The sequence below is a fragment of the Glandiceps talaboti genome, chromosome 12, assembly GCF_964340395.1.
Source record: "Glandiceps talaboti chromosome 12, keGlaTala1.1, whole genome shotgun sequence".
NCBI lineage: Eukaryota > Metazoa > Hemichordata > Enteropneusta > Spengelidae > Glandiceps > Glandiceps talaboti.
This window is the reverse complement of record NC_135560.1, coordinates 22,612,120-22,636,730: the sequence shown is the minus strand read 5'-3', so window position 1 is coordinate 22,636,730 and position 24,611 is coordinate 22,612,120. Positions and strand designations below refer to the sequence as shown.

At 33.2% G+C, this 24,611-nt stretch overlaps 1 protein-coding gene across 5 annotated transcripts in view; it reads right to left on the bottom strand.

Moving 5' to 3' along the window:
* The window catches only part of LOC144443396 (uncharacterized), a 59,177-nt gene that overhangs the window by 9,681 nt on the left and 24,885 nt on the right, over nucleotides 1-24,611 (bottom strand). For 3 of the 5 annotated variants that reach the window (XM_078132860.1, XM_078132862.1, XM_078132864.1), the window contains 16 exons: nucleotides 22,137-22,372; nucleotides 16,426-16,593; nucleotides 15,660-15,836; nucleotides 14,220-14,255; nucleotides 12,231-12,398; nucleotides 10,736-11,298; nucleotides 9,671-9,691; nucleotides 6,851-6,962; nucleotides 6,135-6,323; nucleotides 5,551-5,766; nucleotides 4,987-5,137; nucleotides 4,080-4,341; nucleotides 3,197-3,455; nucleotides 2,465-2,476; nucleotides 638-841; nucleotides 80-259 (listed from right to left, as the gene is read on the bottom strand). In XM_078132860.1, the coding sequence (XP_077988986.1) occupies nucleotides 80-259; nucleotides 638-841; nucleotides 2,465-2,476; nucleotides 3,197-3,455; nucleotides 4,080-4,341; nucleotides 4,987-5,137; nucleotides 5,551-5,766; nucleotides 6,135-6,323; nucleotides 6,851-6,962; nucleotides 9,671-9,691; nucleotides 10,736-11,298; nucleotides 12,231-12,398; nucleotides 14,220-14,255; nucleotides 15,660-15,836; nucleotides 16,426-16,593; nucleotides 22,137-22,372 (2,954 nt within the window). The remainder of the gene's footprint in view (nucleotides 1-79; nucleotides 260-637; nucleotides 842-2,464; nucleotides 2,477-3,196; nucleotides 3,456-4,079; nucleotides 4,342-4,986; nucleotides 5,138-5,550; nucleotides 5,767-6,134; nucleotides 6,324-6,850; nucleotides 6,963-9,670; nucleotides 9,692-10,735; nucleotides 11,299-12,230; nucleotides 12,399-14,219; nucleotides 14,256-15,659; nucleotides 15,837-16,425; nucleotides 16,594-22,136; nucleotides 22,373-24,611) is intronic. The other 2 variants (XM_078132861.1, XM_078132863.1) reach the window with 2 other exon arrangements.

Here is a 24,611-nt window from a genome sequence, read left to right as displayed (position 1 = left end):
GTGTTGATGAAAAATAAATACTTCAATAACTGCTATTACAGCTTCAATGGTAAGCAAAGGTTTCTATGGCAACACATACCTGATATTGATTGAGTTGATCTTGTAAAGTTTGTGACAAGTGATCTTTAGAGTTGACATTAGTTTCGGCTGTATTTAATTCATCCTGCATTTTCTTCATTCGACTTTTCTGAAAACTGACTGTCGCTTCAGCCTTTGATAATTTCAGTTGTAATGAGCTGATTTCTTCCTTCAGAATAGCCTGAAAATGCAAAAAAATTTAAACTCATTTCTGAAAACTGACTTTTGTGTTGGCCTTTGATAATTTCAGCCATAATCAGCTGATTTCTTAAATCATGACATTTCTGAAACCTGACTGTAGCCTTGGCCTTTGATAGTTTTAGTTTTAATGAGTTGATTTCTTCCTTCAGAGCAGCTGGAAATTTCAATTTGAATCTATTCTTATGCATTCTTTGTATAACTGTTAAATCATGTTTGCTACATATACAGTACAGACATATACTACAACATATAAGCTATAGCGGTAGTAGTTGTGCTTGGGGTAGAAAGTGACCAAAGTTCGTATATATCTATAAATGTTTGAAATCTATCAAGCTACAATAAAATCAACTATACATACCCGCTTCTTTCTTTCTTCTTCTAACATAGCCTTCAAGGAGCTCACTTTCTTTTCAGCTAGTTTACGATTTGACCTTTCCTCCATGAGTTGTGCCTTCAGTGTACTTATCATATTCTCCATTAGTTTTATATCTATACCCAGCTGTGATTTGGATTCCATGGCAACCTGGTAATTCTGCTCAGCTGTTCTTAAAAGTTCTTCAGCCTAAAAACCAAAGGACAACACTAAAGTTTAACTGACATGTACACAACTATTGGTATAGAAATTTTCAAGTGAACGAGAGGAATTTACACCTGGATATAAAGTTATCTGTGAAGTTATAAATCATCTCTATACAGTTCAGAGTTGTTGGGCTGAACATTTTTGCCATGTTATTTTTGGTTTCAGCTAGATTGGAAGATCTCATGCTGCATCCAATCTTTTGTAGTAATCATTTTTATTAAATGTACTCAAATCAGTTCTACAGATCAATATTTACTCAATCCTAAATCTAATCCTACACTGGTGTGATAAAGGTACTATCAACAATCCAAAATGATTATTATAATACATATAAATTATTTCGTAAAATGAATAATGAAATATTTACTACCCAGTACCCCAGAGACTGAAACTCTTGAATAATAGAACCGATACACATACCATGATTTGCTGTATATTTTCATTTACATTACACAACAATGGAATGTCAAGTATATAATATATGTGTATGTTTGGTCAAAGGTCATATGAGGTCAGTAGATAAATTTGAACAAAAATAAGATGACCTTTGATCCATTCATTTACATTACACAAGATCAGAATGTCAAGTGCATATATATGGTTATTTAAATGTCACACGAGGTTGGGAGGTGTACTGGACAAATTTGTTTGTAGCCAAGACTCAATATCCGGTAAGCACAGAAACCAGTGTGCTGAATTTATTTGAAATTACCACCAAAAGCTGTACTAAACCCAATTGGTGCTCAGACATTCCAATACTAAAAAAGGAATATTCATTCATGCATTGCAAAATGCAAAGTACAATACATTGTTGATTATCTATACCTGAATGCAATCACAAGTGAAGACACCATGGTATATGTTACATGAACCAGACAATTATCTACTATATGGCATTTAATGATACAGTTAAACCACTGATTTCACTTCTTGTAATAGTGATAACATAATGAACTTGAAACTGCAAAATGCAAACTTTCATATTACAACTGTTACAGAATCCTACGAATGGTCACAACATATTAAAAACATTTTGTTCAAAAATGAAAAAATTGGATTAATAGAACTGTTTTGATTACTTTTACAGTAATGAGACTTCAAATATTGGACATTAATAAATCCTTATATATGGTTTCACATTTGTGTGTCTTACACTTTTATGCCATGTCTATACTTAGAAGAAAACATCACAGCCAAACTTGACTAACACTTTCCTTTCACCCAGGTGATACGGATTAATATCTAAATTAAGTTTTAAATGGCAGGTTCACAACTGGAAATATTTTTTTCTTTCATTTTTTTTTTTACTTTGATTGTCTATGTGATATGAGATGGGATATAGTTTCTTGTACACTATGTTGTGATCATTTCTAGAATTCTGTAACAATTGAAATACAAAAGCTGTACAAAATGGATGAGCTGACATCATCTTTAGTTTTAGTTGAAAATTTCAACCACACTATAGTTTAAGATTGGTACTATATTTGATGGATGAGATAATGACATGCCTTATATCTATTTTATGTTATCACCAGCCCTGATGAGATGATCAATAATCTAATCTTACTAGATTTATACAATATGACAGGGATTAATTTGGCTAACCTGCTCATCAATCTTCATTTGAGTGGAGGATTAAGACAATCAAAAAGTGGTTTCAGAAGAGGAGAGAAGAGGAGAGAAGAGGGGCGAAGAGAAGAGGAGAGGAAACAATCAACAGGACAAGACGGACCAGAAGAGACAAAAAAAAGAGGAAGAGAGAGTGGGAAGGAAGAGAAGAGAAGAGAAGAATTGAAGGAAAAGAAAGCATAAAAACAGCAAAGAAAAGATATATAATTGGAAAAATGAAGAATAGAAAAGAACAAAATAGACAGGGAATGAAAAGATAGGAAAAGAAAAGAAATTTACAATAAAAAAAAGAAATCAGAATTAACACAAATGAGGTAATGCCAGGAACAAAATGTAAACTGTGAGGTACCTTCACTGGGAATAAAATATCAACTTTCATTTCTTTATGCTATATATATTCAACTTGAAGACTAGAAAATATAGAACTACGACAACCAAATTTAGGAGCTATAAATAACAATCATGTCTGTGTGGTTTTACATAATTCTATACATTCAAACCATTGCAGCCCCTATCAAAATCCATCACAAAACACCTAGCTATCCTACCAGGTCCCCATTTATACAACTGGGGACTGAACTGGGGCATATTCATGATTCAAATCTTGCTAGAGGACTTCTATAGCCATTCAAAAACAAATAACAGCAGTGTGGATCAAACATGCAACTTGCAGATTCAGAACCGAGCACTCAAAAAGAGCTAACTCACCTTTGAGATGTTATGAGTTAAATCTTCGTGTTCCATTTCTTTGGACCTGACTAACTGACTTGCTGCATCTCTGTGTTGTTTTAGTTGTTTTTTCAGTGTAGAGTTTGATCTAGTAGCTTTCCCCAATGCATCTTGTAAATCAGTTATCATGTCCTCTTTACTTCTCTTCTCAGTCTTCAATTTATTCAGCAATAGTTTTGTACCATTCAGTTCCTCTTCAAGAAGTCTTACTTGGACATCTTTCTCACGACTTCCAAATCTGAATTACATGAATTCCAAACAAAAAATATATTAAGTATTGATGCAAGTTCATCTGTATAGGTTACTGTATCAACATAGACATTTAAACTTCTGAGACACACGTACTACACACATGTTTGTGTGAAAGTGGCCTCTTCATTAAAACATGAAGGCTTCTATGAAGGCCAATCTGTTAGCATATTTGGCAGTTTGATGGCAAGTGGATTCTTTGAAGGGTTGTTAGATTTATGCAGCAGATTCAGCTCAGAGGGTGATGGCCATATAATAATCATTAAAGGCCTACTCTGTATATAAATAGGGGTCAGATTAAGATGACGCTCATTATGCTAGATGACTCTGACCATGTAATATGCTCACAGAGCTCATAGAGTGCAAACCACCATTGTAGAGAGTATTACAGATTTTTTATCTCCTAATGTTGGACTACAGTATTATGAATGTATAGGAAAGAAATCTATCACTGTATTTTTGAAAATAGTTGCATTTTGTGGACTGTACTCATGAAAAAGTTGGCTTGATACATGGTGGAAGTGTCGAGATGTGATCTGGGATTGCAAATTATCCCTTTAAGTCACAAGAATTAAGAATGAGAGAAAAAAGTGTTTCTTTATCAATTGTTTACCTGTGTTCTGACTCTAATTCCTGAATAGTTTGTCTAAATGACAACAGCTGTGCATCTTTTTGGTCCATTCTTCTTGTTATCAAGTCACATTCTTCTCTCAGATGTTTCAATTCTTTTCTGGCAGTATCTCTTTCTTGTTCAATTTGATATTTTTCTCTACTGTATTGTCTGGCTAGACTTTCACTTGTAACACCATTATTGTCCTGTATCCTAGTGATGTATCGATCTCTCTCAGATAACTGTTTGATGGTGTCTTTGAAATCTGTGATATGATACATTTTAAAGGGTAAAACATCAGTATCAACGCCATTCTTACTTTCCATAGACCTGTTGCTGGTTCCAAGATACATTGCGCATCTCTCCATACAATGCCATGTATTCTGTATGCGCGGCGCGGAGGGGGTTTGCACGTGCTACTCAGGGGGATGGTTGTCACATGAAGGTACCCTGGGTTTACCCGTAAAATCCCCAAAATTTGTTCTATAAAATCACCCATAATTGAAAAGGTCAACATGTCTTACCATCCTTTCCTGATGAAAATGTTATTTCAAAGTAATAAAGACAAATGATTACTTCTTGTATCATGACCAAGGATTCCTATTACTTTACAAGTAACGTTTCATCTGTTAAGGTCGACAGACTTTGTCAAAATGTCTATTTTTTGGTTTTACTGCTAGGCAGCATAGTATTGATGGCATGATCATAGAGATGATGGAATTGGTATGCCCCCTCATCCATATTTATGATGTTGCCTCTTATCTTCTGATGTGAAGTAATCAATTAGACCCCTCACCATGATACAAATTACAATATATTACTATCATTGCTCTTTATTTTGGGATAATATCCTGCAAAAGTTAGGCAATTTGTAGAAGTGTTTTTTATCATTTGAATATTAAGTAATCACCTGTATATGCCTGCTCCTTTTCTTCTTGTAATTTGACAGCATAGTCCTTACCAGCATCAAATGAAGCCTTTGTAGCATCTAATTCAACATCTAAGTCATGTACCTTGTCTTCTAATCTTCTCTTTGACACCAATTCTTTCTGCCATTCTTCCTAAAAAATACAACCAAAATACACAAAATAAGTTTCAGGTATAATTCCATGCATAAACTTTAACCAGACTTCAACTTCTTCAGTGATATCAATGTGTTTAATGTATTTGTAATGAGTCAGTATGTCTGAAAGTGTTGACTTTATCTACCTAAACTGTACTATATCAGAGATAAAACTATAATTCTAACACGCATTTCAGTGAAAATCATCTCAAACTTACAACTAATCATTCTATTACTCCAATACATGTACACTGAGAGTGTAAAAGTTGTTGTAAATCAAAATACAGTCCGTAACCAGTAATAAACTCATCAAAGTTTTGAGTTACATGTAATACTCTTTAAGCAGATGGAGGTATAATGCAAGATGTTTACACCCAAGATGTGATATACTTCTTGAAACTATTAACTCACCCTCAGTGTTTCACATTGTTTTCTCTCACTTGTCAGTGCAGCATTGATCACTTCAAGTTCTCTCTTTAATGATTCATTCTCAGCTTTGGCAGCTACCATGTCAAAGGTCAAAGATGAAAGCTTCTCACTAGATTCTGAGAGGTCAGAGGTCATGTTCAATTTAATCTGGGACATCTCTGAACCAAGGGTATCTTTCATTCTTTCAGTCATATTTAACTGAAAATAAACATAGAATACGACTTTTAGAAAACGTAACATGCTCAGAAAAATTAAACCATATCTTGAAAATACTTCTAAAGATGAAAGAAAGATTTTTAAACTGTGGTTTTAATTTTACTATGTGTACCTTTATAAACTTTAGCCAATGCTAGCCTTATTGGTCACTGGTTTTGTATTATACAGAATATTAAGTACGTTATTATCCATGGTAGATTGTTTTTTGAAAATTAAACAAAATACTACCAACAATCCATAAGAATTTCTATGGTCAATATATCCCACAATGGAAGGTCATCTATCAAGGTCAAAAGTTAAGTGACAGGTCATCTTTAAATGTCAAAGTTCACAGAAAGGTCATAACTCACCCTTGCTTTCAATTCATTCATTTCAGCTTTTTGCACTTTATCTTCTGATGAATGTTGTAATCTGTATTTTTCAAACTCGTCTTTGACAGTAGCTAGTTCTCCTTCTAGTTTAGCTTTCTCTGATTGCAGTTTGTATTTCTCATTACATAAATATTCATTGACTTCTCTATCTGCTGCTGCCTCTTTCATCTGAAAAAATAATCATGAAATATTACGAGTGAAATGTTGATGTACACTGGACATCAAATAATAAATTGACAGGTGAATAAAATTTTATAATCATTCTATTTCTGTAGTTTTGCACACAAAGAAAGTATGTTACACTTCTTTGTCTTCTTGACATTTGTAATTTCTGATCATGTTATAGATTTCATATCTGCAACTTTTCAGGAACTATTTCATATTTCCAAGGACTCATGGATAGTTTTGAAATTCCGGACTTTAAAAAGACTCCCATGACTTGCCAGGCATTTCAGGACTTTCAAAGGCTAAATTTTTTAGGGCTTTCCTGGAGTTCTTTTGAAAATTCTGGACTTTCCCAGAGTGGTTTGATTCCTGTAATTGTGTGGAATATTGTGAAATTCCACGACTTTCCAGGGTAATTTGATATTCAAAAACTTTCCATGACTCTAAAAGGCAGGGTGGTTTAAAATTCCAAAATACTTTCAGAGCCCTTCCTGGAGCATATAAACCCCATCACATTCAGTACTTAATACCTTGATAGTAAGATCCCTTGTCAGTCTCTCTATTTCCTCTCTGTTGGATCTACTTTCATTCAGTAATATGGCTGTCTTCTGTTCCTTGGCAGATGTAAGCTCACCTTGTTCACTGAAAGTTAAATAACAATTACCTCTTCAGCACTTTACTTAGTAATTCTTCCTATGACTTTGTATACACAGCCATAACCATTATTGTAACATATATCTTTGCCATGCAAATGTAAATTGAATTATTAATTCATCAACTGGTTAGCAATCATATCTGCTTCAATTTAGATGCCAGCATTCAAAGCTAAAATATGTAATACTTACACTTATCCTCAAGACCTCTTACCTAAATCTAGACATTACCTTTGCCAAGGTGTTACCTCAAGTACATCTAAGCAAATACAGGTAATTCATTCTACACGTTCAAGTCAATTAGTTGTCAGCTGACTAATTTATCAACTGTATATTTTAGGTATTAAAGCAACACAATCACAGGCTGATTAGAGTACCAATTAAGTGATAGTAAATTAGCTTTTCAGCTTCATAGTACAACTAGATTATTCCTTGTACAATGACAGCATTTCTTAAAGTGGCACAAGCTGAGTTTATATGCATAATTACCCATTTGAAGTGAATAATAATATAATATAATTAAACTATTCCAGTATAATGTTAACATTGATGTATGCCTTTGTACAAAACTTTATGTTTTATTCAGATTATTACAAACATTAGTTTTATTGTTATTACATTGTGTTCTAATCTACTGCTTTCTACCATGCTGTTAATGATTTGTAACTTTTAAAATTCTCCATCTTATAAGTTTTTGGCATGAAAGCATGCAAATATGTATTACAAAGAAAACATAGCAATGTCTTAAATTGTAAAATACATCACTAGGAGCATCGTTATCATCCCCTCCCCTTATGAAAGGGATGAGGAGATCACTCACAGTGACTAATCTTTCAGTATAAGCAACTGTCTATGCTGGAGATTATTTTCCACAAATTATATTTTATAACAGCTTCCATGTTAATATTAAAGTGAATATTGATGAGGATTTGTTATTTATTTTGGATTTTTAATTTACAAAATAAGTTTATCATGACTTCCTACTTGAAAAATCAACCTGAAACAACATTGACTAAGTCTATGTTTGTAACTCAATTCATTGCAAAAAGCTACAAAATGTGTAAAATTGTATGTATAATAACAAACATTTTACACATTTTTTATGCTTTTGTTAATTTTTCAGTTATAAACAAGGACTTGACATATGTTGTTTCACTTTCAAGGATTTTTCAAGTAAGAAGCCACAATAAAATTGTTTTATCAAATAAAAATCCAAAATAAATACCCAACTCTCATCCATATGGTCACTTTAAACTTGACAAAATTTAGCTGAGATATTCATTACGTGAAGCAGCCAGCTACTTCTTTTAGTGAGAACTAAATTCTAAATGTTGAACATCTCCAAGACTGATATTTCCAAAGTTTAGTTTTGTTCCTGGTTTTGGTAGAAAACAATATTCAAACAATTGCTGTGTTTCAAATAAAATTCTCATAATTTGAAATTACACAAAATCACTTTAGTTACAAATTTTATACAATTAAGAAATGTTAAAAGTTATAAGTTGTAGTAATTACAAGACATTAAAAGAAGGTATTTTTAAATAAAGAAAACCATGTCATATGTTATCTAACTATATTTGATATCAGAATGTATTACAGTCAGTTTCACCAGACATTGTCAGAACAGTGTATGTCTCACATATGTATTGTTATCTTTTATACCCCAATATGGTATATATATATATATATGCTCTTGATCAACAAAGTCATGAAGTTGCCGAGCCTGAAAGTGTATGCTGTCACTGTAGGGGATGATTTTTGACAGAGTCAGTTGTCAATAAAAATAATAATACTCATTCTAAAATTACCTCATTTTCGTTAGATAAGGGCAGCATTTCAGACATGATAACTCATTTACAAATGAAAACAAGTAATTGTGACATACTGTTACCACTATTAAAGTCACTGAACTCTGGCATAATTACATGCAGAAAGTTTAATTTTATGCACAGGACTTCAATGACTTCATTGGTAAACAATGTGCTACAGTATAGTAATTAGCAATGTTTTTGGTGGTAAGTAGGTAAAATCTACAGGGTTTCCTGTGTCATTTAACTGAGGTTCACAAACAAAATTACCATAGATTGCATGGGAAACAGTTTTACCCCTTTCCCTTTTCTGTTACCAGGTTCCTTAACCTCAACATTTTAGTTTGAATGAGTTGACGTGTCTGCAGAGATGGCCTAATACCAGTTTTTATTTGTATATCTGTTTTGTTGATCTTGTTGTTTTACTGAAATAAACTGATCTGATGCTCATGTTACAGTATCAAAGATGACATATGTGAGTAACACACACAGTGCTGTCGGATTAGACTCTCTCACAGTCCTCAGGAGCATTCCCTATCAGCTGTTTCATATGTACTGATATCTACCACATAATTGTACTTGAATATCCTTGTACTCATTGGCTACATAGTACTAACCATTTGTTGACATGTTATTTCGATGCTCTAGAGTGTGTTATTGTGATGTCCCGAGGACTGTTAACATCACAGTAATGTATTAGGATTAACAAATGATACCTAAACTGAGCCCTATGTAGTCGATGAGGGCCCAATAGTATATTATGCAGTAGATATTGGTACATACAAAACAGCCCTTTTAGCAATGCGATGCCCAAGGACTGTGAGAGCTGAGTTTACTGTCGGATGAACCTGACTGTACAACGTAAGAGGGTTTGTAAATTGATTGTTACCTTGCTTCACACAGGTCAATACTGGATTGTAGAGGTATAAAGGGAAATCATATGTAAGTCACACAGTCATTGCAAACCATGCAGAGAAAGAAACATTAAACATTATCAAAAACACGACATGCATCTTTTATAACAGTGGTTGGGTTAAACAGTTGTGACAATAATTACTATACTTGTACTGGTATAGACAGGCTAAGGTCAATGACATTCAGCTGACAGCTAGTCTGTAATTTGGTAATCTAGAATTCACACAAAACACAAAATGGTGGGGGAGGGGGTACCAGGCATAGGAAATCAAGCCATAAAACATCTAATCTTACAATTTCAGTAATGTCAGGATTCGGCTCTCAAATTGAGGGGTATTTCAAAAATGTCAGCTTTTTCAACTTTATTGGACCGACAATGTTTTATATCTAAGCAAGTTTTTTTTTAACTTGTGAGGTCTTACTACTTTCTCTGTTGCATTTAGACATATTAAGAGCCACAGCCACAGCCACAGCCACAGCCACAGACACACATGGGTGTCACCTGTGATTCAGTTTTCAACCCAACATTGATATTCAGTTTCTTATAATATTGACTACTACTAACAGATACAGTGTAAATAATAGACTAATTTTTAAATTAAAATATCTTTGCTTATTTGGTGAAACAACATATTCCAATTGCAGTAAGTGTAGGTTTAAGCATAGACAGTGGAGGGGGATCTCCCCCTCCACTGTCTATAGTTTAAGATTTCACTGCATGACTTCAATACCACAGTTAAATGTAGTACCCTATCAGGGTTAATATACCTACAAGAGCCAAGTTCAGATTAGGGTTACGATTCAGGTGTGAAAAAAAGTGTTGTTTGTTAGAGCTATAGAAAAAGTTTGTCCTGAGCAAATGAGTGATTCTTTGTAATCCTAACGGCTCCACTGATAAGATAGTACTAATGCAAGAACCTGGGATTGAAACATGGGCCTTTAAACTGATAAAAAAACATTAAGTTTGTCCATTAAACTTATTTTATTTGTGGCCAAAATATACATGAAAGAAAATAGAAATAAGAGCAATAGAACTTACGCAACAATGGACTGCAAAGAATTAATTTGTTGTTGTCGTCCCTCTGCAACTCGGTGTGTACCTACTAAATCTTGTTGTAATGTTTCTAACTCTAGTTGTTTGTCTTCTGCCCATTGTGTAGCTGATTCTAACTCTCTCTTCAATCTATCCACATCTTTGTTTCTACTGCTAACTTGTTCATTTGTATCTCTAAGTTGTTGTTGTAATGCATGCACTTCACCATGTTTGGAATCAGACATCAATTTGGACATCTCAAGTTCTTGTTGAATGTATTCAAGTTGCCTGTTCCTGTCTTCGGCCAGTCCACTGGTACCTACTAATTCTTGCTGTAGTGAGTCAATCTCATGTTCCCTGCCTTTGGCTAGTTTTTGTGAGCTTCGTAGGTTTTGTTGCAAGCTTCTCATTTCTTTCTGTCTTTCTTCTGCTAATTTTCTCATGTTATCTAACTCTTTCTGTAAGGATTCAGTCTGTTTTTGTCTCACATCAGCTAGTGATTTTACTACATTCAGTTCTTGTTCTAGAGATTCTTTGGCAATAGCAAGTCTTCTTGCCTCATCTGCATCCTGCAAAACAATGAATTGAAATTTCATTTTTTTTTTATTTCTCCTGTTTACTCAATCACAAATAGTTTGTCCCTAAGTTATAAAATGTATGTATGGTGGTTTGGAAAGACTTATTAACAGAAATGATAGGAACTGTGAAAGTTACATTGAGGAAATAACAATATTGATCAATAATTTTTTTTTAATTTTACATTCATTGAATTAAATGGACTGAAAGATTAATCATTGTGGAAATTCCAGGTCTGCTGTCTGTTGTAAGCAACAGCAATGTTGAGCGCCCTCAACGACAATCATCACTCTACAAATAACAAGGTCATATAGCAATGGAGAAATGGGTAGCAATGTTGAGCGCCCTCTATGACAATATTCAATCTACTCTAGTGGTCCGATGAGGAAATAGGTGGTTGCCAATAAAATAATTCATTCAGTATTTTTACTAAGGTTAGTAAATCCTTTGCATAGACTTCCATACTTTATATTAATGACTGAATTTATTTACATATGCAAAATATATCTGCCAAGAATTACACACAAAAAGTTAAAAACTTAAAAAGGATAATCAGAACAATGGAATACACCATATAAATAATATTGAAAATATACAGACAAGACTACAAATGAATGGGACAGAAATTAAGACTATCAGACATAAATAAATTCGCTTTCTTCTAATTCAGATCATTTAACATATACTAATTCTATAACTGTTTTCTCAAACAACTGCAGAGAGCTCACATTATGAATTATGCCATTATTTTGGTGGAAAACTATAGTAAAATACTTTAAGAACTCAGATAAATTCACCTACTTTATAGCACCCTTAATGAAACACTGTCTGTTAGCTTCTACACATAGTTTGTCAGTATGATTTTTAAACATTAAAATATTTTAGAAACTTCACTTAATGCTAAAGATTTAACTGATTAACTTACCTTAGATGCAATTGTCTTAGTACTAAGTTCTAAATGTTTGATTCCTTTCTTGGTGTGTTCCAACTCTTTACTTGTACTCTCAAATTTTTTCTGTAAGAGTCTCTTCTCTGAACTCAGCTGATTGTGTTTCTCTTTCCACATTTTGACTTCAGATTTCAAAGCAGTAACCTATAAAACAAAAAGTGGACAATATTAAAGTTTGAAGAGAAAAAGTGCATAAGAAAAAAACTTTGTTCAAGAAAACTCCAACCTATTCTCAGTTATCAAAAATAAATGAAATAAATGAAAAAATCTGGGAGCACCATAGAAATTTTTGAAATAGCATCCAATATGGCTGCCACATACTGTATTAACTCTGTAGGGAAATAAAAGATTGGCAATTTCCTTGAAAACATGATGGTAAACCCCCAAATTTCTTTTATTATTTCAAAAGCACCCGGCATAAGCTTTCATTTGGCAAAGTTTGGAAGAATTTTGAGTAATTCAGTCGAAATATACTCCTAGGTAAATTATACATGTTCTGAGTACAGAAATAGTTACTTCAAAATCTAATTCAAGAGCAAGGATACTATGTTTTTGTAGCATTCACAATGCTATACTATATAACAAATTTTACATTAGTAGAAATAGCAACAATGCAAGTCATGAAAACATGCAATTTTATGCAAGAACGTCAAGTTGATGGAAACATGCGATTTTAGGTAAGAATGCAGTATATATACATATACCCATGCAATAAACATACCAATATATCATATCATGGACATGCTCAGCTTATTAAGGTTTACAATACAGTTTGGATGAAACAATAATTACGTCTACCTTTACTACTAGTTTGGGGAATTTAGTAATTATAACATCAAGGAAATCTAAGTAGATTTTACTGTTTAGGGAATTTATTGCTATTTATGTACTCAATAAATCAGAGAGATCTAAGGATATCTTATTAATTTGGGAATTTATTTCTATAAATCATAACATCAGGGACATCTGAACAACTATATGAAGATTTATTATAAAGGTATAACATCGTATTGGCATTTATGCTAATGAGAGAGGTACAAGCTACTTCAATTGCAATGTTAAAAGCTAGGTATTTTAATAATTAAAATTACACAATTTAGAAATGTGGGTAATGAGGGGCTAATTTACATATATAATTGTCTGGTGGATTATATCCGGCAACAACAACTTCAGGTCAAGTAAACTGAACAACATACATTTCAAATACTTCCTCATTTACTTAAAGTGGAACACCACTCCTAGTCCAAGAAATAATGTATTTCGATAAACTTTGGGTTCCGAAGAGTCATGATTTTACATCACATACATTTCGCGCAATGCCAAGAAACACCAAATTGAAACGCTTTTCCCACTATATTAATTGTTGTAGTGGTGCTCCACTGTTACATCATGGGATGTAGCAGATATGCATATACATTGGATGAACAATAAATATTCATAACTATTTATCTGAAGGTAACAAGCCTGGGAGTCATGAATATTTATCATTCATCTAATACATAGTGTGTCTGCTAAGTCCCATGATGCAACAGTGGACAACTGCTTGAATAATGAAGGTGAACAGGTTCCACTTTGGTGTTTTTTGGTAATCACGTGAAATTTATTTGATGAAATCATTTTCCAGAACCCAAAGTTTATAAAGAATACCTGTATTTCCTGGAGTGGTGTTCCCCTTTAATTAACTACTACTATAAAAAGAGTTTTAATCACATACTGCACACCAAAATATATTCATATTGCTTCTCTTATCTTACCTGGAGATAGGAAGTGATGTTATGGATGATTTTTTCACAAATGATTTAAAACTTTTATGATTACATAAAATGTACATTTTTGATCTACACACTGTTATATAAATGACAGAAAATTGTTTCTTTTTGGTCTTGTTATAACCCCTGACATGTGTACACACCCACATGACCCAAGATAGTACTATATTTTGATTATTATACACACCAACTTTACCTTCTCATCTGAGTTGGAAACACTAGCAGCTGATGCCTGATGAAGCATGAAGAGAAATATGGCACAGAATAATCATAGAACAATGTAAAGATAGAGAAAACATAGTATGAAAGCACTCCAAAGTAAAACAGTGTTTTTGGTAAAGTTGGGTAACCCTGGTAACAGAAATTGGAAAGATCCACAGAATCTATCATAACTCAGTTTGTGAACTCCGGTAGATTTTACCTATTAACCACCCTTAACAAAAACACTGATAATTATCATGCATTTACATTATAACAGACAGCAAACTTTACAAGATTTGATGTAGTGCTTTGTGAAAGGTATGTCATGCACTCTTCTCTAATATCTTAATCACATGCATGAATTCGAATCTGAATAAAACTAAAAGTAGTGAAGGATCTTTGAAAGAAGAATTCAGTAATACTAGTATATCATTTGAAATCAGTTTCTCAGTTCCAGAAAATACAAGATCATATGGCAATTTTCATCTAGAGGAAAGCTTAGTCCCCAATTTTAGCAGTAAAGCAGCAAAGTTAGAGAAAAATTGCACATAGCTGATATCATATCAAAGATTAACGATAGGTTAGTACAAAGTAATATTTTCATTACTGACCACAAAAATTGCAGATTTCATACATGTTAAAATATTAGTGTCAGTGAAAATGTTTACATTTTAGACTGATAATAATGATTTTGATACATAATTTTACAGTGAGATGAACACATGATACGCATACCCTGCTTTGTCACTACTGACTCTTTTCACAAGATTTTTCATATCTGGTCCCTTTTCAAGATACTGTTGTTTCTCTTAAAAAAATTACCAGCTACAAAAATCATTCTTGCACTGTAGTATGTGCACACTAGTGGTATTATGACATACGTAATGGTTATTACTTGCACTGTAGTGTGCGCATACTAGTGGTATTATGGTATTACAATTTCATGTATACTTCAAAGATGGCTGGATGAAATTTATCATGTATGTGAAACTATGACTTCTCCAAATTGGCTGGTAAGAAAATGTTTTTCTGATTGGTCATACAGTTTTGGGATGATGGCATTTTTTTGGACAAGTGAGAGCTTCATACATGAAAACTCCTTCCAGTTATTTCAATGGTTTGTATGGAACTTGTTAAGGATTTTTTGTTAGTTTTCTGTTCCATGGATTTATATCACATACTATAAAAGTCCTGATTCATGCAAGTTCTATTTTGAAGAAATTCCATTTGATCATAAAATTTTCAAATTTTCATTCTGACTTAAAAATTTTGTAATTGAGATCAGCCAAAACAAAGACCGAATCACTGACTGAGGTATACCAAATGGTATCTGGAACATGAAATGCATCTGACACTTCAATAAGAAATTTTACTGTATTTGTTCATGTGTAACGACATATTGTCAAGTTTCCATAGCAACCAGGAGCACACTAACCTGTGAGTCTGGTGTTCTAGCTCTACTATCTGGTGTCTTTGATCTATTGATTGGGATATCAGCATCATCCAGCTGTGACGTTAACGATAAAACTTCATCTTCCAATGTCTCTTTGTCATCTAAAACTTTAGTGTATTCATCCCGTAGTTGACAAATTTCCATCTGTAAGGACTCAACCTATGATAGAGAAGATGATAGCATAGAATAATTTATGACAAGTTTCCAACAGAAGAAAGAACAACTCAGTCAACCCACTTTTTGGTCAGCAGTTGCAACAAACAGAGGCATAAACTGCAACAAACAGAGTCATAAACTGCAACAAACGGAGGCATACACTTATGTGTTTTAATAACATTATGCACACATGCTCTTTTTTTCACAAAAATCCAAACTTTGATTCATGTAATGAACATATTGAATTGAGTCTGGTGAGTTTCTTTTAATTTGTGTAGTTTTTCACTGCCCAGAGACTTGTCTTGGTATTCCTATAATATTCTATAATGATAACATCAAGACTATTACAGTAATACTATAATATTCTTTAGGTATGCTTTGTGCCTTCATTTTGTCTCCTCTATGAAAATGTTAATTTTTTGAAGCGTTCAAAAGACTGACCTTATTGACTAAAACTGTTTTCAAATCTAGTGATGTGAATTAAAAATAAAGAAATAATAAAGAAATAAATGCTAAAAACTGCTTGTGTGTTTAACCTTTGTATTAAAATCAAATAACAAATAAATAAAACAAACAAACACTGCATTCTTACTTGTGATTCTAATGTCATGGCATTACTCTCTTCCCATTTCACTTCACTTTGTGCTTGATCCAGTTGATTTTCCATGGATTGGACTTTGCTTTCCAATTCTTCTTTATCCATAACTAAGTCAGTTCGGGCTTTTTCTATCAAATTAACTTCATTTCTGAGAGATTTTACCTGCAACACAACAGAAAAATAAACAATAGGAATACTTTCAAATATGGAGAACTAGTATGACTGTCTGCTTCACTAGGCACTATTCTAAAAATGACCTAATTTGCATACAACAACAGAGTCAATATGCTGGTACATGTACAGCAGACGACATAATTAGGCACTGACATGCAATGACAAAAATTTTAACAGAAAGATAATTTTTCACAATTTGGCTTCACTTTATTATGGCAGATGAAAAGTATCAAACTACATTCTACTTACAAATTTAAAATCATATCACTTTTGTGAGTAAATGTATGATCTGAAATAAATCTACCTTCTTTACCCATAATTATTCAGAATTTACCACTGCATTTTCATGCTGATTGTGGTGCAAATTTTTGTTTAAGCTAGATAAGCTACAATAAGCTTAGAGCAAAACCAAATATGTTAATGATATAAATTTTTAGTGTCTGTGAGCGTGTTGTTCTCAGTAAGAGATTCAATGATTTTCATATAGTATGTTCAAGTCATATTATATCAAGTGAAAATTAAGTTTATATTTTCGAAATTACAATCATATCAAACCTTATATTCAAATTATTTAATATTCCATAATTAGGAAAGTGTCTTTTCATGAATTATGTTAACAAAGTACAATGCAAAAATATATACTGCTAACTTTAAACACAAAATAGTTTTCTTGCGAGTCACTGCAGTGTAAGAAATTGGGGAACATTTAAATATTTAGAATGTCACAGAAAAGTGCTGTACATCAATACAACTGAAAAGAGAATACATCATTCTAAAATTACTTTCAAATAAAAACCCTAATAAGATCTTGGATGGGTATTAAATCATTTATTGTAGAAAAGCTGTAGACTGATGATACATGTAAAACCCAAAGACTGATGGTCAAAATATGTTGTGACATTGATATCTTTGCTTTAGACATGTACAATGACTGATATGGATGGATAGTAGGAACATTTCCTGTCTGGTGGTCTGTTTATATATTGATAAATGAAGGAAACAAACCCTGATGGTACTTTACAGATAAACCTATTGTTGTTGTTGTTGTATTTTATTTATTAACGTGTCCTATGTGGACTTAAAGTATACATTTGTTTATATGATCTGGTACAGTTGTTCATAACACTTGCCACATCCAGCCCCTTGGGCTTATAAGACACAAATCCAATTTTTGCAAAATAAATAAATAAATACATAAAGAAAGAAACATTTTTTTTTCAAGTGTGAGGAGTATATCTTACAAATTATACATTTTCTCCTTTCTCTTATTATAAGCATCAAAGATAAAGTTTGCCAACAGGTCAGGTGTTTTGATCATCAATAGTTCAATCTTATCGATAATTTGAAAAGCACTGAAATCTGGGTATAAAGCACACACTCTACTAAATAAGGTATCTCTTAAAGAATTATACAGACAGCAATCAAAAAGAAAGTGTTTCTCATCTTCAATTTCTGATCCTAAACAAAAATTACAGGTTCTATCCTCCACTGGTAGCTGTTGAAATCTACCTGTTTCTATTTTTAAAGGTAAAATGCCAGTTCTAAACTGAGCGAGAATAGAGCGTTTCGGTCTTGACAATGGTTGCAGTAAATAATTTTCTGTTTCATATTTTTTCTTGAAAGAAACATAAGTTCTTAACTTGGGTTTTCTACACACATCAGTAAACCACTTCCTTTCAAAAGTCTCTTTTAACTTACAAGAGGCATCATCCAAATTTAAAGCTTCAAGATTGAAAAACTTATTTTGTAAATTAATATTTCTGAATACATTAGCTATGTCATAAGACCAATTCTTGTATCTATCTCTTAAATTGTAATCCCACAAAAAGACAGCTTTAGTGATTCTATCATTTGACATCTTAACCACTCTATTCCAAAATCTGAGAATATTCAGTTTATGTCTTACATTAGATGAAGTCCAACCCATGTCACCATTTATGGCAAGTTTTGGTGCAAATTTATGCACCCCAAGAAAATATCTTATTGCTCTATTTTGTAAAGATTCACATTTCATATTATCAACATAACCCCATATCCCAGAGCAATAATCTGCAATTGGTATAACACAAGAGTCGAATAAAGTGGTAAAAGTGCGAAATCTAAAATCCCTGTATTTGTGTATTTTTGAGATTACAGCTCCTAACGCCCTGCCCGCTGCATCACATAGTGTACCTGCTGTTACATCAAAATTTAAAAATTCGTCCAGTACAACCCCAAGATATTTGTAACTAGGAACCATAACTAATGCTTTATCGTTGTATTGAAAAACAAAATTTGTTCTCTCAATATTTGGACCCCTAAAATGTACAATTTGTGTTTTGGCCTCATTAACGACCATACGCCACTTTTGACACCAGTGGGCAAGTACTGTGATTGCTCCTTGAAGTTTATCTTCGGAATCTGATACAATCACTATATCATCAGCATAAAGTAGGACACTAATCATCCGATCACCCACTGGAATGCCAATGTGAAGGTCATTAATTTCGACTGCTAAATCATTTAAGTATACCGAAAATAAAGTGGGAGAAAGAACATCCCCCTGTCTAACCCCAGAGCTTGTACTGAACCATGGAGACAAAAGACCATTGACATTGATACAAGAAAATGGGTTGTGATACATATTCTTAATAGCATTGTAAAAGTTACCATTAATGCCATAGTGAAGTAACTTATAAAATAGCATATCTCTGTTAACCCAATCAAAGGCTTTTTTCATGTCTACAAATGCAGCAAAAGTTGACAAACCTTGAGCTTTTCTATTTCTAATTATGGATGTTAGAACAAATATGTGATCTACACAAGCCCTTGATTTCCTAAAGCCATTTTGTTCATCAACTATTAGATTTTCTGAATCGAGAAATGTCACCAATCTATTATTTAGAATACCTGAGAAAAGTTTACTTACAGTGGAGAGAAGACTGACGCCCCTGTAATTTAAAGGGATACGTGGGTCATTATGCAAATTCTTTGGAATAGGTTTAATAATAGCTTTCCCCCATATGCTTGGCATAATACCCAAACAAAATATATATTGGAATAACCTATGAAGCAATGCTATAGATAAATCATTTTTGAACACTTCATTAGGGAGGTTATCTAAACCCACTGCTTTTTTATTCTTTGCATTGTTAACTACTTGATAAACCTCTTCAATTGAAATATCACGATTCAGAAAAACATTGTAACTTTGAGAATCAGTACAATCCCTTTCTAGATGAATCTTACTACTCACAGCATGTTGGAAAAAAGCACTGTCAAATGAGTGAGCCCCTTCCGGTATATTGTAAAGGCCTTCAAAATCAACTTTCCACCTATCTAGAACTGCATCAGTATCATAAACTATAGAACCATCATTATCGTAAACTTCCATGGGGACATCTTTATTTCTTTTAGGACCCAATTTATTCACATGGTTCCAAAACTCATTTGGGTTATCTGTATTCAAAGTCTCAATGTCATCCATAAGTTTCCTATAGTGAGACCTTTTCAGCTGTCTATATCGCTGATCAAATAAATGCCTGGAATTAATAAAAGACAGTCTAGCTTTTAATCTTTGTGACTTTGAGCCTTTACAATGTAGGAAGGATTTTTCTTTCGACCTCATGCTTTTCCACAATGTTGTGAGTTCAGAGTTCCAGAATGGTTTATAACTTTTAGAATACCTTGAACAAGTAGGGGGGTCTGAATAGTCTAGCAAAGAATCCATTTCTGTAAAAAAGCACTTACAAAATTTGTCATAGATATCATCCACATCCCTTTGAGTGTTTTTATTACTTTCAAGCAAATCAATTATTTCCAGAGTAGCACGTCTACTTATCTCTGAATCTAAAAAATTTGTGGGAATATTTGAAACATTGTATCTCCTTTTCTTGTCAGGAGTGGGCTGTGTACTATGACTTTTGTCTTTGCTTTCAGAATGTACATCATAAACTGTAAAAGTGACAGACAATACAGAATGATCTGGTAAAGCACATTCACCAATGTAACCGTGTAGGTTATACATATCAATCAAGGAAGAAATAGGTTGTACATTAAAATCCTGACAAAAGTCTATACATTCATGAGGGAAGATAACATAGTCAACAACGGCTTTTCCTCTATGAGAGACTGAAGTAAAATTGTCATTTAGAGGACAGATTCTACCATTTAAAACAGCCATCTTAGAATCTTTTAAGAATTCAATCAAGGTCTCCCCATGTTTGTTTACAAATGTGTCTATATGTACTCTTTTTGGAATGTGATCAATCTCCTCGATAAAGTCATTTGCTGTTCCAATACGTGCATTAAAATCGCCACAAATAATGATATTATCACTTTGATTATTAACATACATTTGGCAGATTAAATGACTGTAGAAAGAAATAGCATCTTTACCCCATGTAGAGTTTTCTGGAGAGAGATAACATGTAAATACAATGAACTCATAATGTGTAAACTTATGAACAAATTTTACACCTAAGATACCATCAAAAGAACTATCACAAATAGAAATGTTGTACAATTCAAATAAATCATTTTTTATCAAGAGGCCTACACCACCTGAGGCACGAAAGGCTTTTTTGTGAACAAACTTTCTATGAGAACCATACCAACTATAACCTGCAATATCAATGCTATTATGTTGTTTAAGATGCGTTTCACTAAGACTAACAATGTCCGGGTTTTTACAAAGAATTACTTTCTCAATTAAGTCCTTATTTTTTGTGGTCCAACCATTAATATTCCAATGGAGTATCGTAATGGTGGATCCAAGGGGCTGTCCTGTTTCTCACCCTTCTCTGCTCATATCCGCTCTGCCTCTATCTTCACCTTTGATAAGTCGCCCACTGCCAGAGAATTTGTACTGATCTCCATTCGGCAGGTCCTTCAGAATGGCTCTCATGTTTAGTTCAATTAGCCGCTCAGCATGGGACTTACACGAATGTATATATACTCGGTCAAAGCCGTCGGCGTCTTTCAACATGGATTTATTACTATTACTATTGTTGGACTCAAATTATGAACACAAAAGACTCAATCTGTCACTCTTTCCTAATATTTAGTCTCAGCATATAGCCTTTACAAAACAAACACACAAATTGTCATTATTTTGAATGTTTTACATAAATAGTGACTTTTTATGCTTAGTACATACTGTACACCTCAATTTTTGATGTCTGGCATCCCAATCACTATAGAAACCCACCAGAACCCCCCCCCCCCCCACACACACACACACACACCCCATCTAACTATCCATCTAACTGCTAACTTTCAGCTCTGTCTGGACCAGTTGATATCCCCCCCCCCCCCATTCCCCTGCTCCTACTCTCTACCAATCACTTGTAATACCCCTACCTCAGCTTGTAATGATTCAATCACCTGATCTTTCTCATTATTAAGTCTGCTAACTTTTTTGCTCTGTCTGGACCTGTTGATATTGGCCTTCCCAATCCAACCCAACCCCCTTCTCCTAACCCCAACCACCCCCCCCCCCCCACTCCTGCTCCTACCCTCTACCAATCACTAAAGTCTTGTAATATCCCTACCTCAGCTTGTAAAGATTCAATCATCTGATCTTTCTCATCATTATTAAGTCTGCTAACTTTCAGCTCTGTCTGCACCTGTTGATATTGGCCTTCCCAGCCTGAGTTATGGTGATGATAGTCTTGTAGTTTTTCATATTCTTCCTGCACAGCTTCCAAAGCACCTTTAAGTTTATTGTTCTGCTGACTTTCAAAGTTAAGCTGTTTTCTCAACTCATTGTTCTCCTGTTTGAGTTGTGCTACAAAATATAATAGTTTAGAAAAGAAAGATTTACACACATGAGTTTTTGATAACAATTATGAATCTGGGGATTTTATCGACACTTGGAATTTGCAATGGCTGTAATTCCAATAAGTTTATTTATGGAATACTTGTGTCAGTATGTAAATTTAAACCATATCTATCTATCTATAGATTGAATTCTTTTGAACGGCCATCAATAGTTATTTTTTCTATTTATCCACTCTTCTCAAGATTTTTTTAAGTATATTTGGATATTAAACTCAATATGATGACTATGAATACTAGCACAAAAATTAATGATGACAAAAAAATTAAGTATATATAAACCAACACACAATAAGAAGTAATCAATCAATCAATCAGTCAATCAAGTAATTAATTAATCAATCAAATTTCCAGAGCACCAATCTCCAGAGCAATGTTGTGTTCAGTAGTGCTGAAGTGCTGAATGGCTAAAACACACCACAGGCTTTGGTGAACAAAAAAGTCTTCAGTTCAGTTTTGAAATAATCCAGGTGAGAGGCTTGACAAAGAGTTCCATAGGATTCTAAGTGTTACTCATCTCTTGACAATGGATAAGCAAACATCACCATACCGTTAATTTCACCCATATATTATGTTAAATTTTGACAAAATATACTATCAACCACCAATGGGATATACAAGATACCAGAGTAGTATATATCAGTTCAGAGTCAAATGAAATAAATGCATAACACAGAACAATTTCACATTCATGTGTTTGATAAAAGGTTAGAGATCTATAAATAACTGACAATTACGCAGTTATGCATGCTTTCATGTAGCTTTTCATTCAAAATAGTAATCTGAAAGTAAACTCATGCAGTTGAGGACAGAGAAACCCAAGAGTTAAACTATATATAATACAAGGGATGACATTAAAATAAAAGGGAATTTCATTATGTATTTAGAGAAGGGATTGTAACATAATTTTTTTACATCATAATTTTTATACCAAACCATACATTATTATCAAAATTATATCACATATTTTATTTATCTCAAAATATATTTTATATTGTTATCAAAATGATAGAAGATTGTTGTAACAAAACCATTTCTATGATCAATACCTTCAACATAATTCTACCTCAGCTACTACAAGAATTACAAGCATTTTTCCTAAATGTAAATTTGTTCATGAAAATAGAATTCATCCAAACACATCTCAGATCTGATCACCACATGCAAACTAACCTATAGTAACTAAGCTATGATGATTTCCAATGAGTTGCCTCATCCATGAGAACTAATTCAGTCAATGTCAAACTAATTCAGTCAATGTCCTGTTTTTCTACAGATCTTACATTTTTCAGTTAATTTTAGGTAATTGACACTTTAATAATCATCTTCCTTGTTATGTAATGAACTATACCATTAACAGATAAAGTAGAATCAATACACATATTTATTTAGATAGATCTCAAAGTATTCATTCCAATTATCCAGTCAGCTTCATTTCAGTCAAAACAGTGTTATCATCATGCTTTTAAGTTGAATGATCACATCACAGAATGAACTATATACAAACATGTATGACATAAACAAACACTTGTAATATCCATGACACCCAAAAGAACACCCTGGACGATCACATCACAGAATTATATATAAATATGTACAAATGACATGAACAAACACTTGTGATATCCATAACACCCAAAAGAACAGCCTTGAAAATACCACATGCATATTTTCCCTACCCTGTAATTTACCATTGGCCACACTGCAAACTCCCCATAACACAAGACCATATATGGCTTGAAAGTAGGGAAAATCAAGAGGCAGCATATTGTATTCAATCCTGTCAGACCAGTGTAAAATGCTTACAGAAAAACACCGTTGTCGTTTTATGGAAAAACAGAGTAGTATTGGTGAGTTCCAAGCTGCCTTGCCACATCATTCATTTATCATCCTGTTTTTAACTCACTGCTTTATTATGAGTTTGGCACCACCTGCATATTTTACGGATATTTTAATTCAAATGGCAGCGAGCTTACAACTGGTTTCAAACGAGGGCATTTTGTTTTTTTTCTTTTCAGATCAGATTCCATCTGTCACATGACTAGTAATGTCAATATGGATTTTAATATTATGTTTGTTTATGAATGAGGTCATTTGGAAAATACAATGTATGAAAAAGTGAAAGGTACTACACATAAAATTATAGTATCATATCAGTATTTTAACAGTAAAGAATAATAGATAAAACT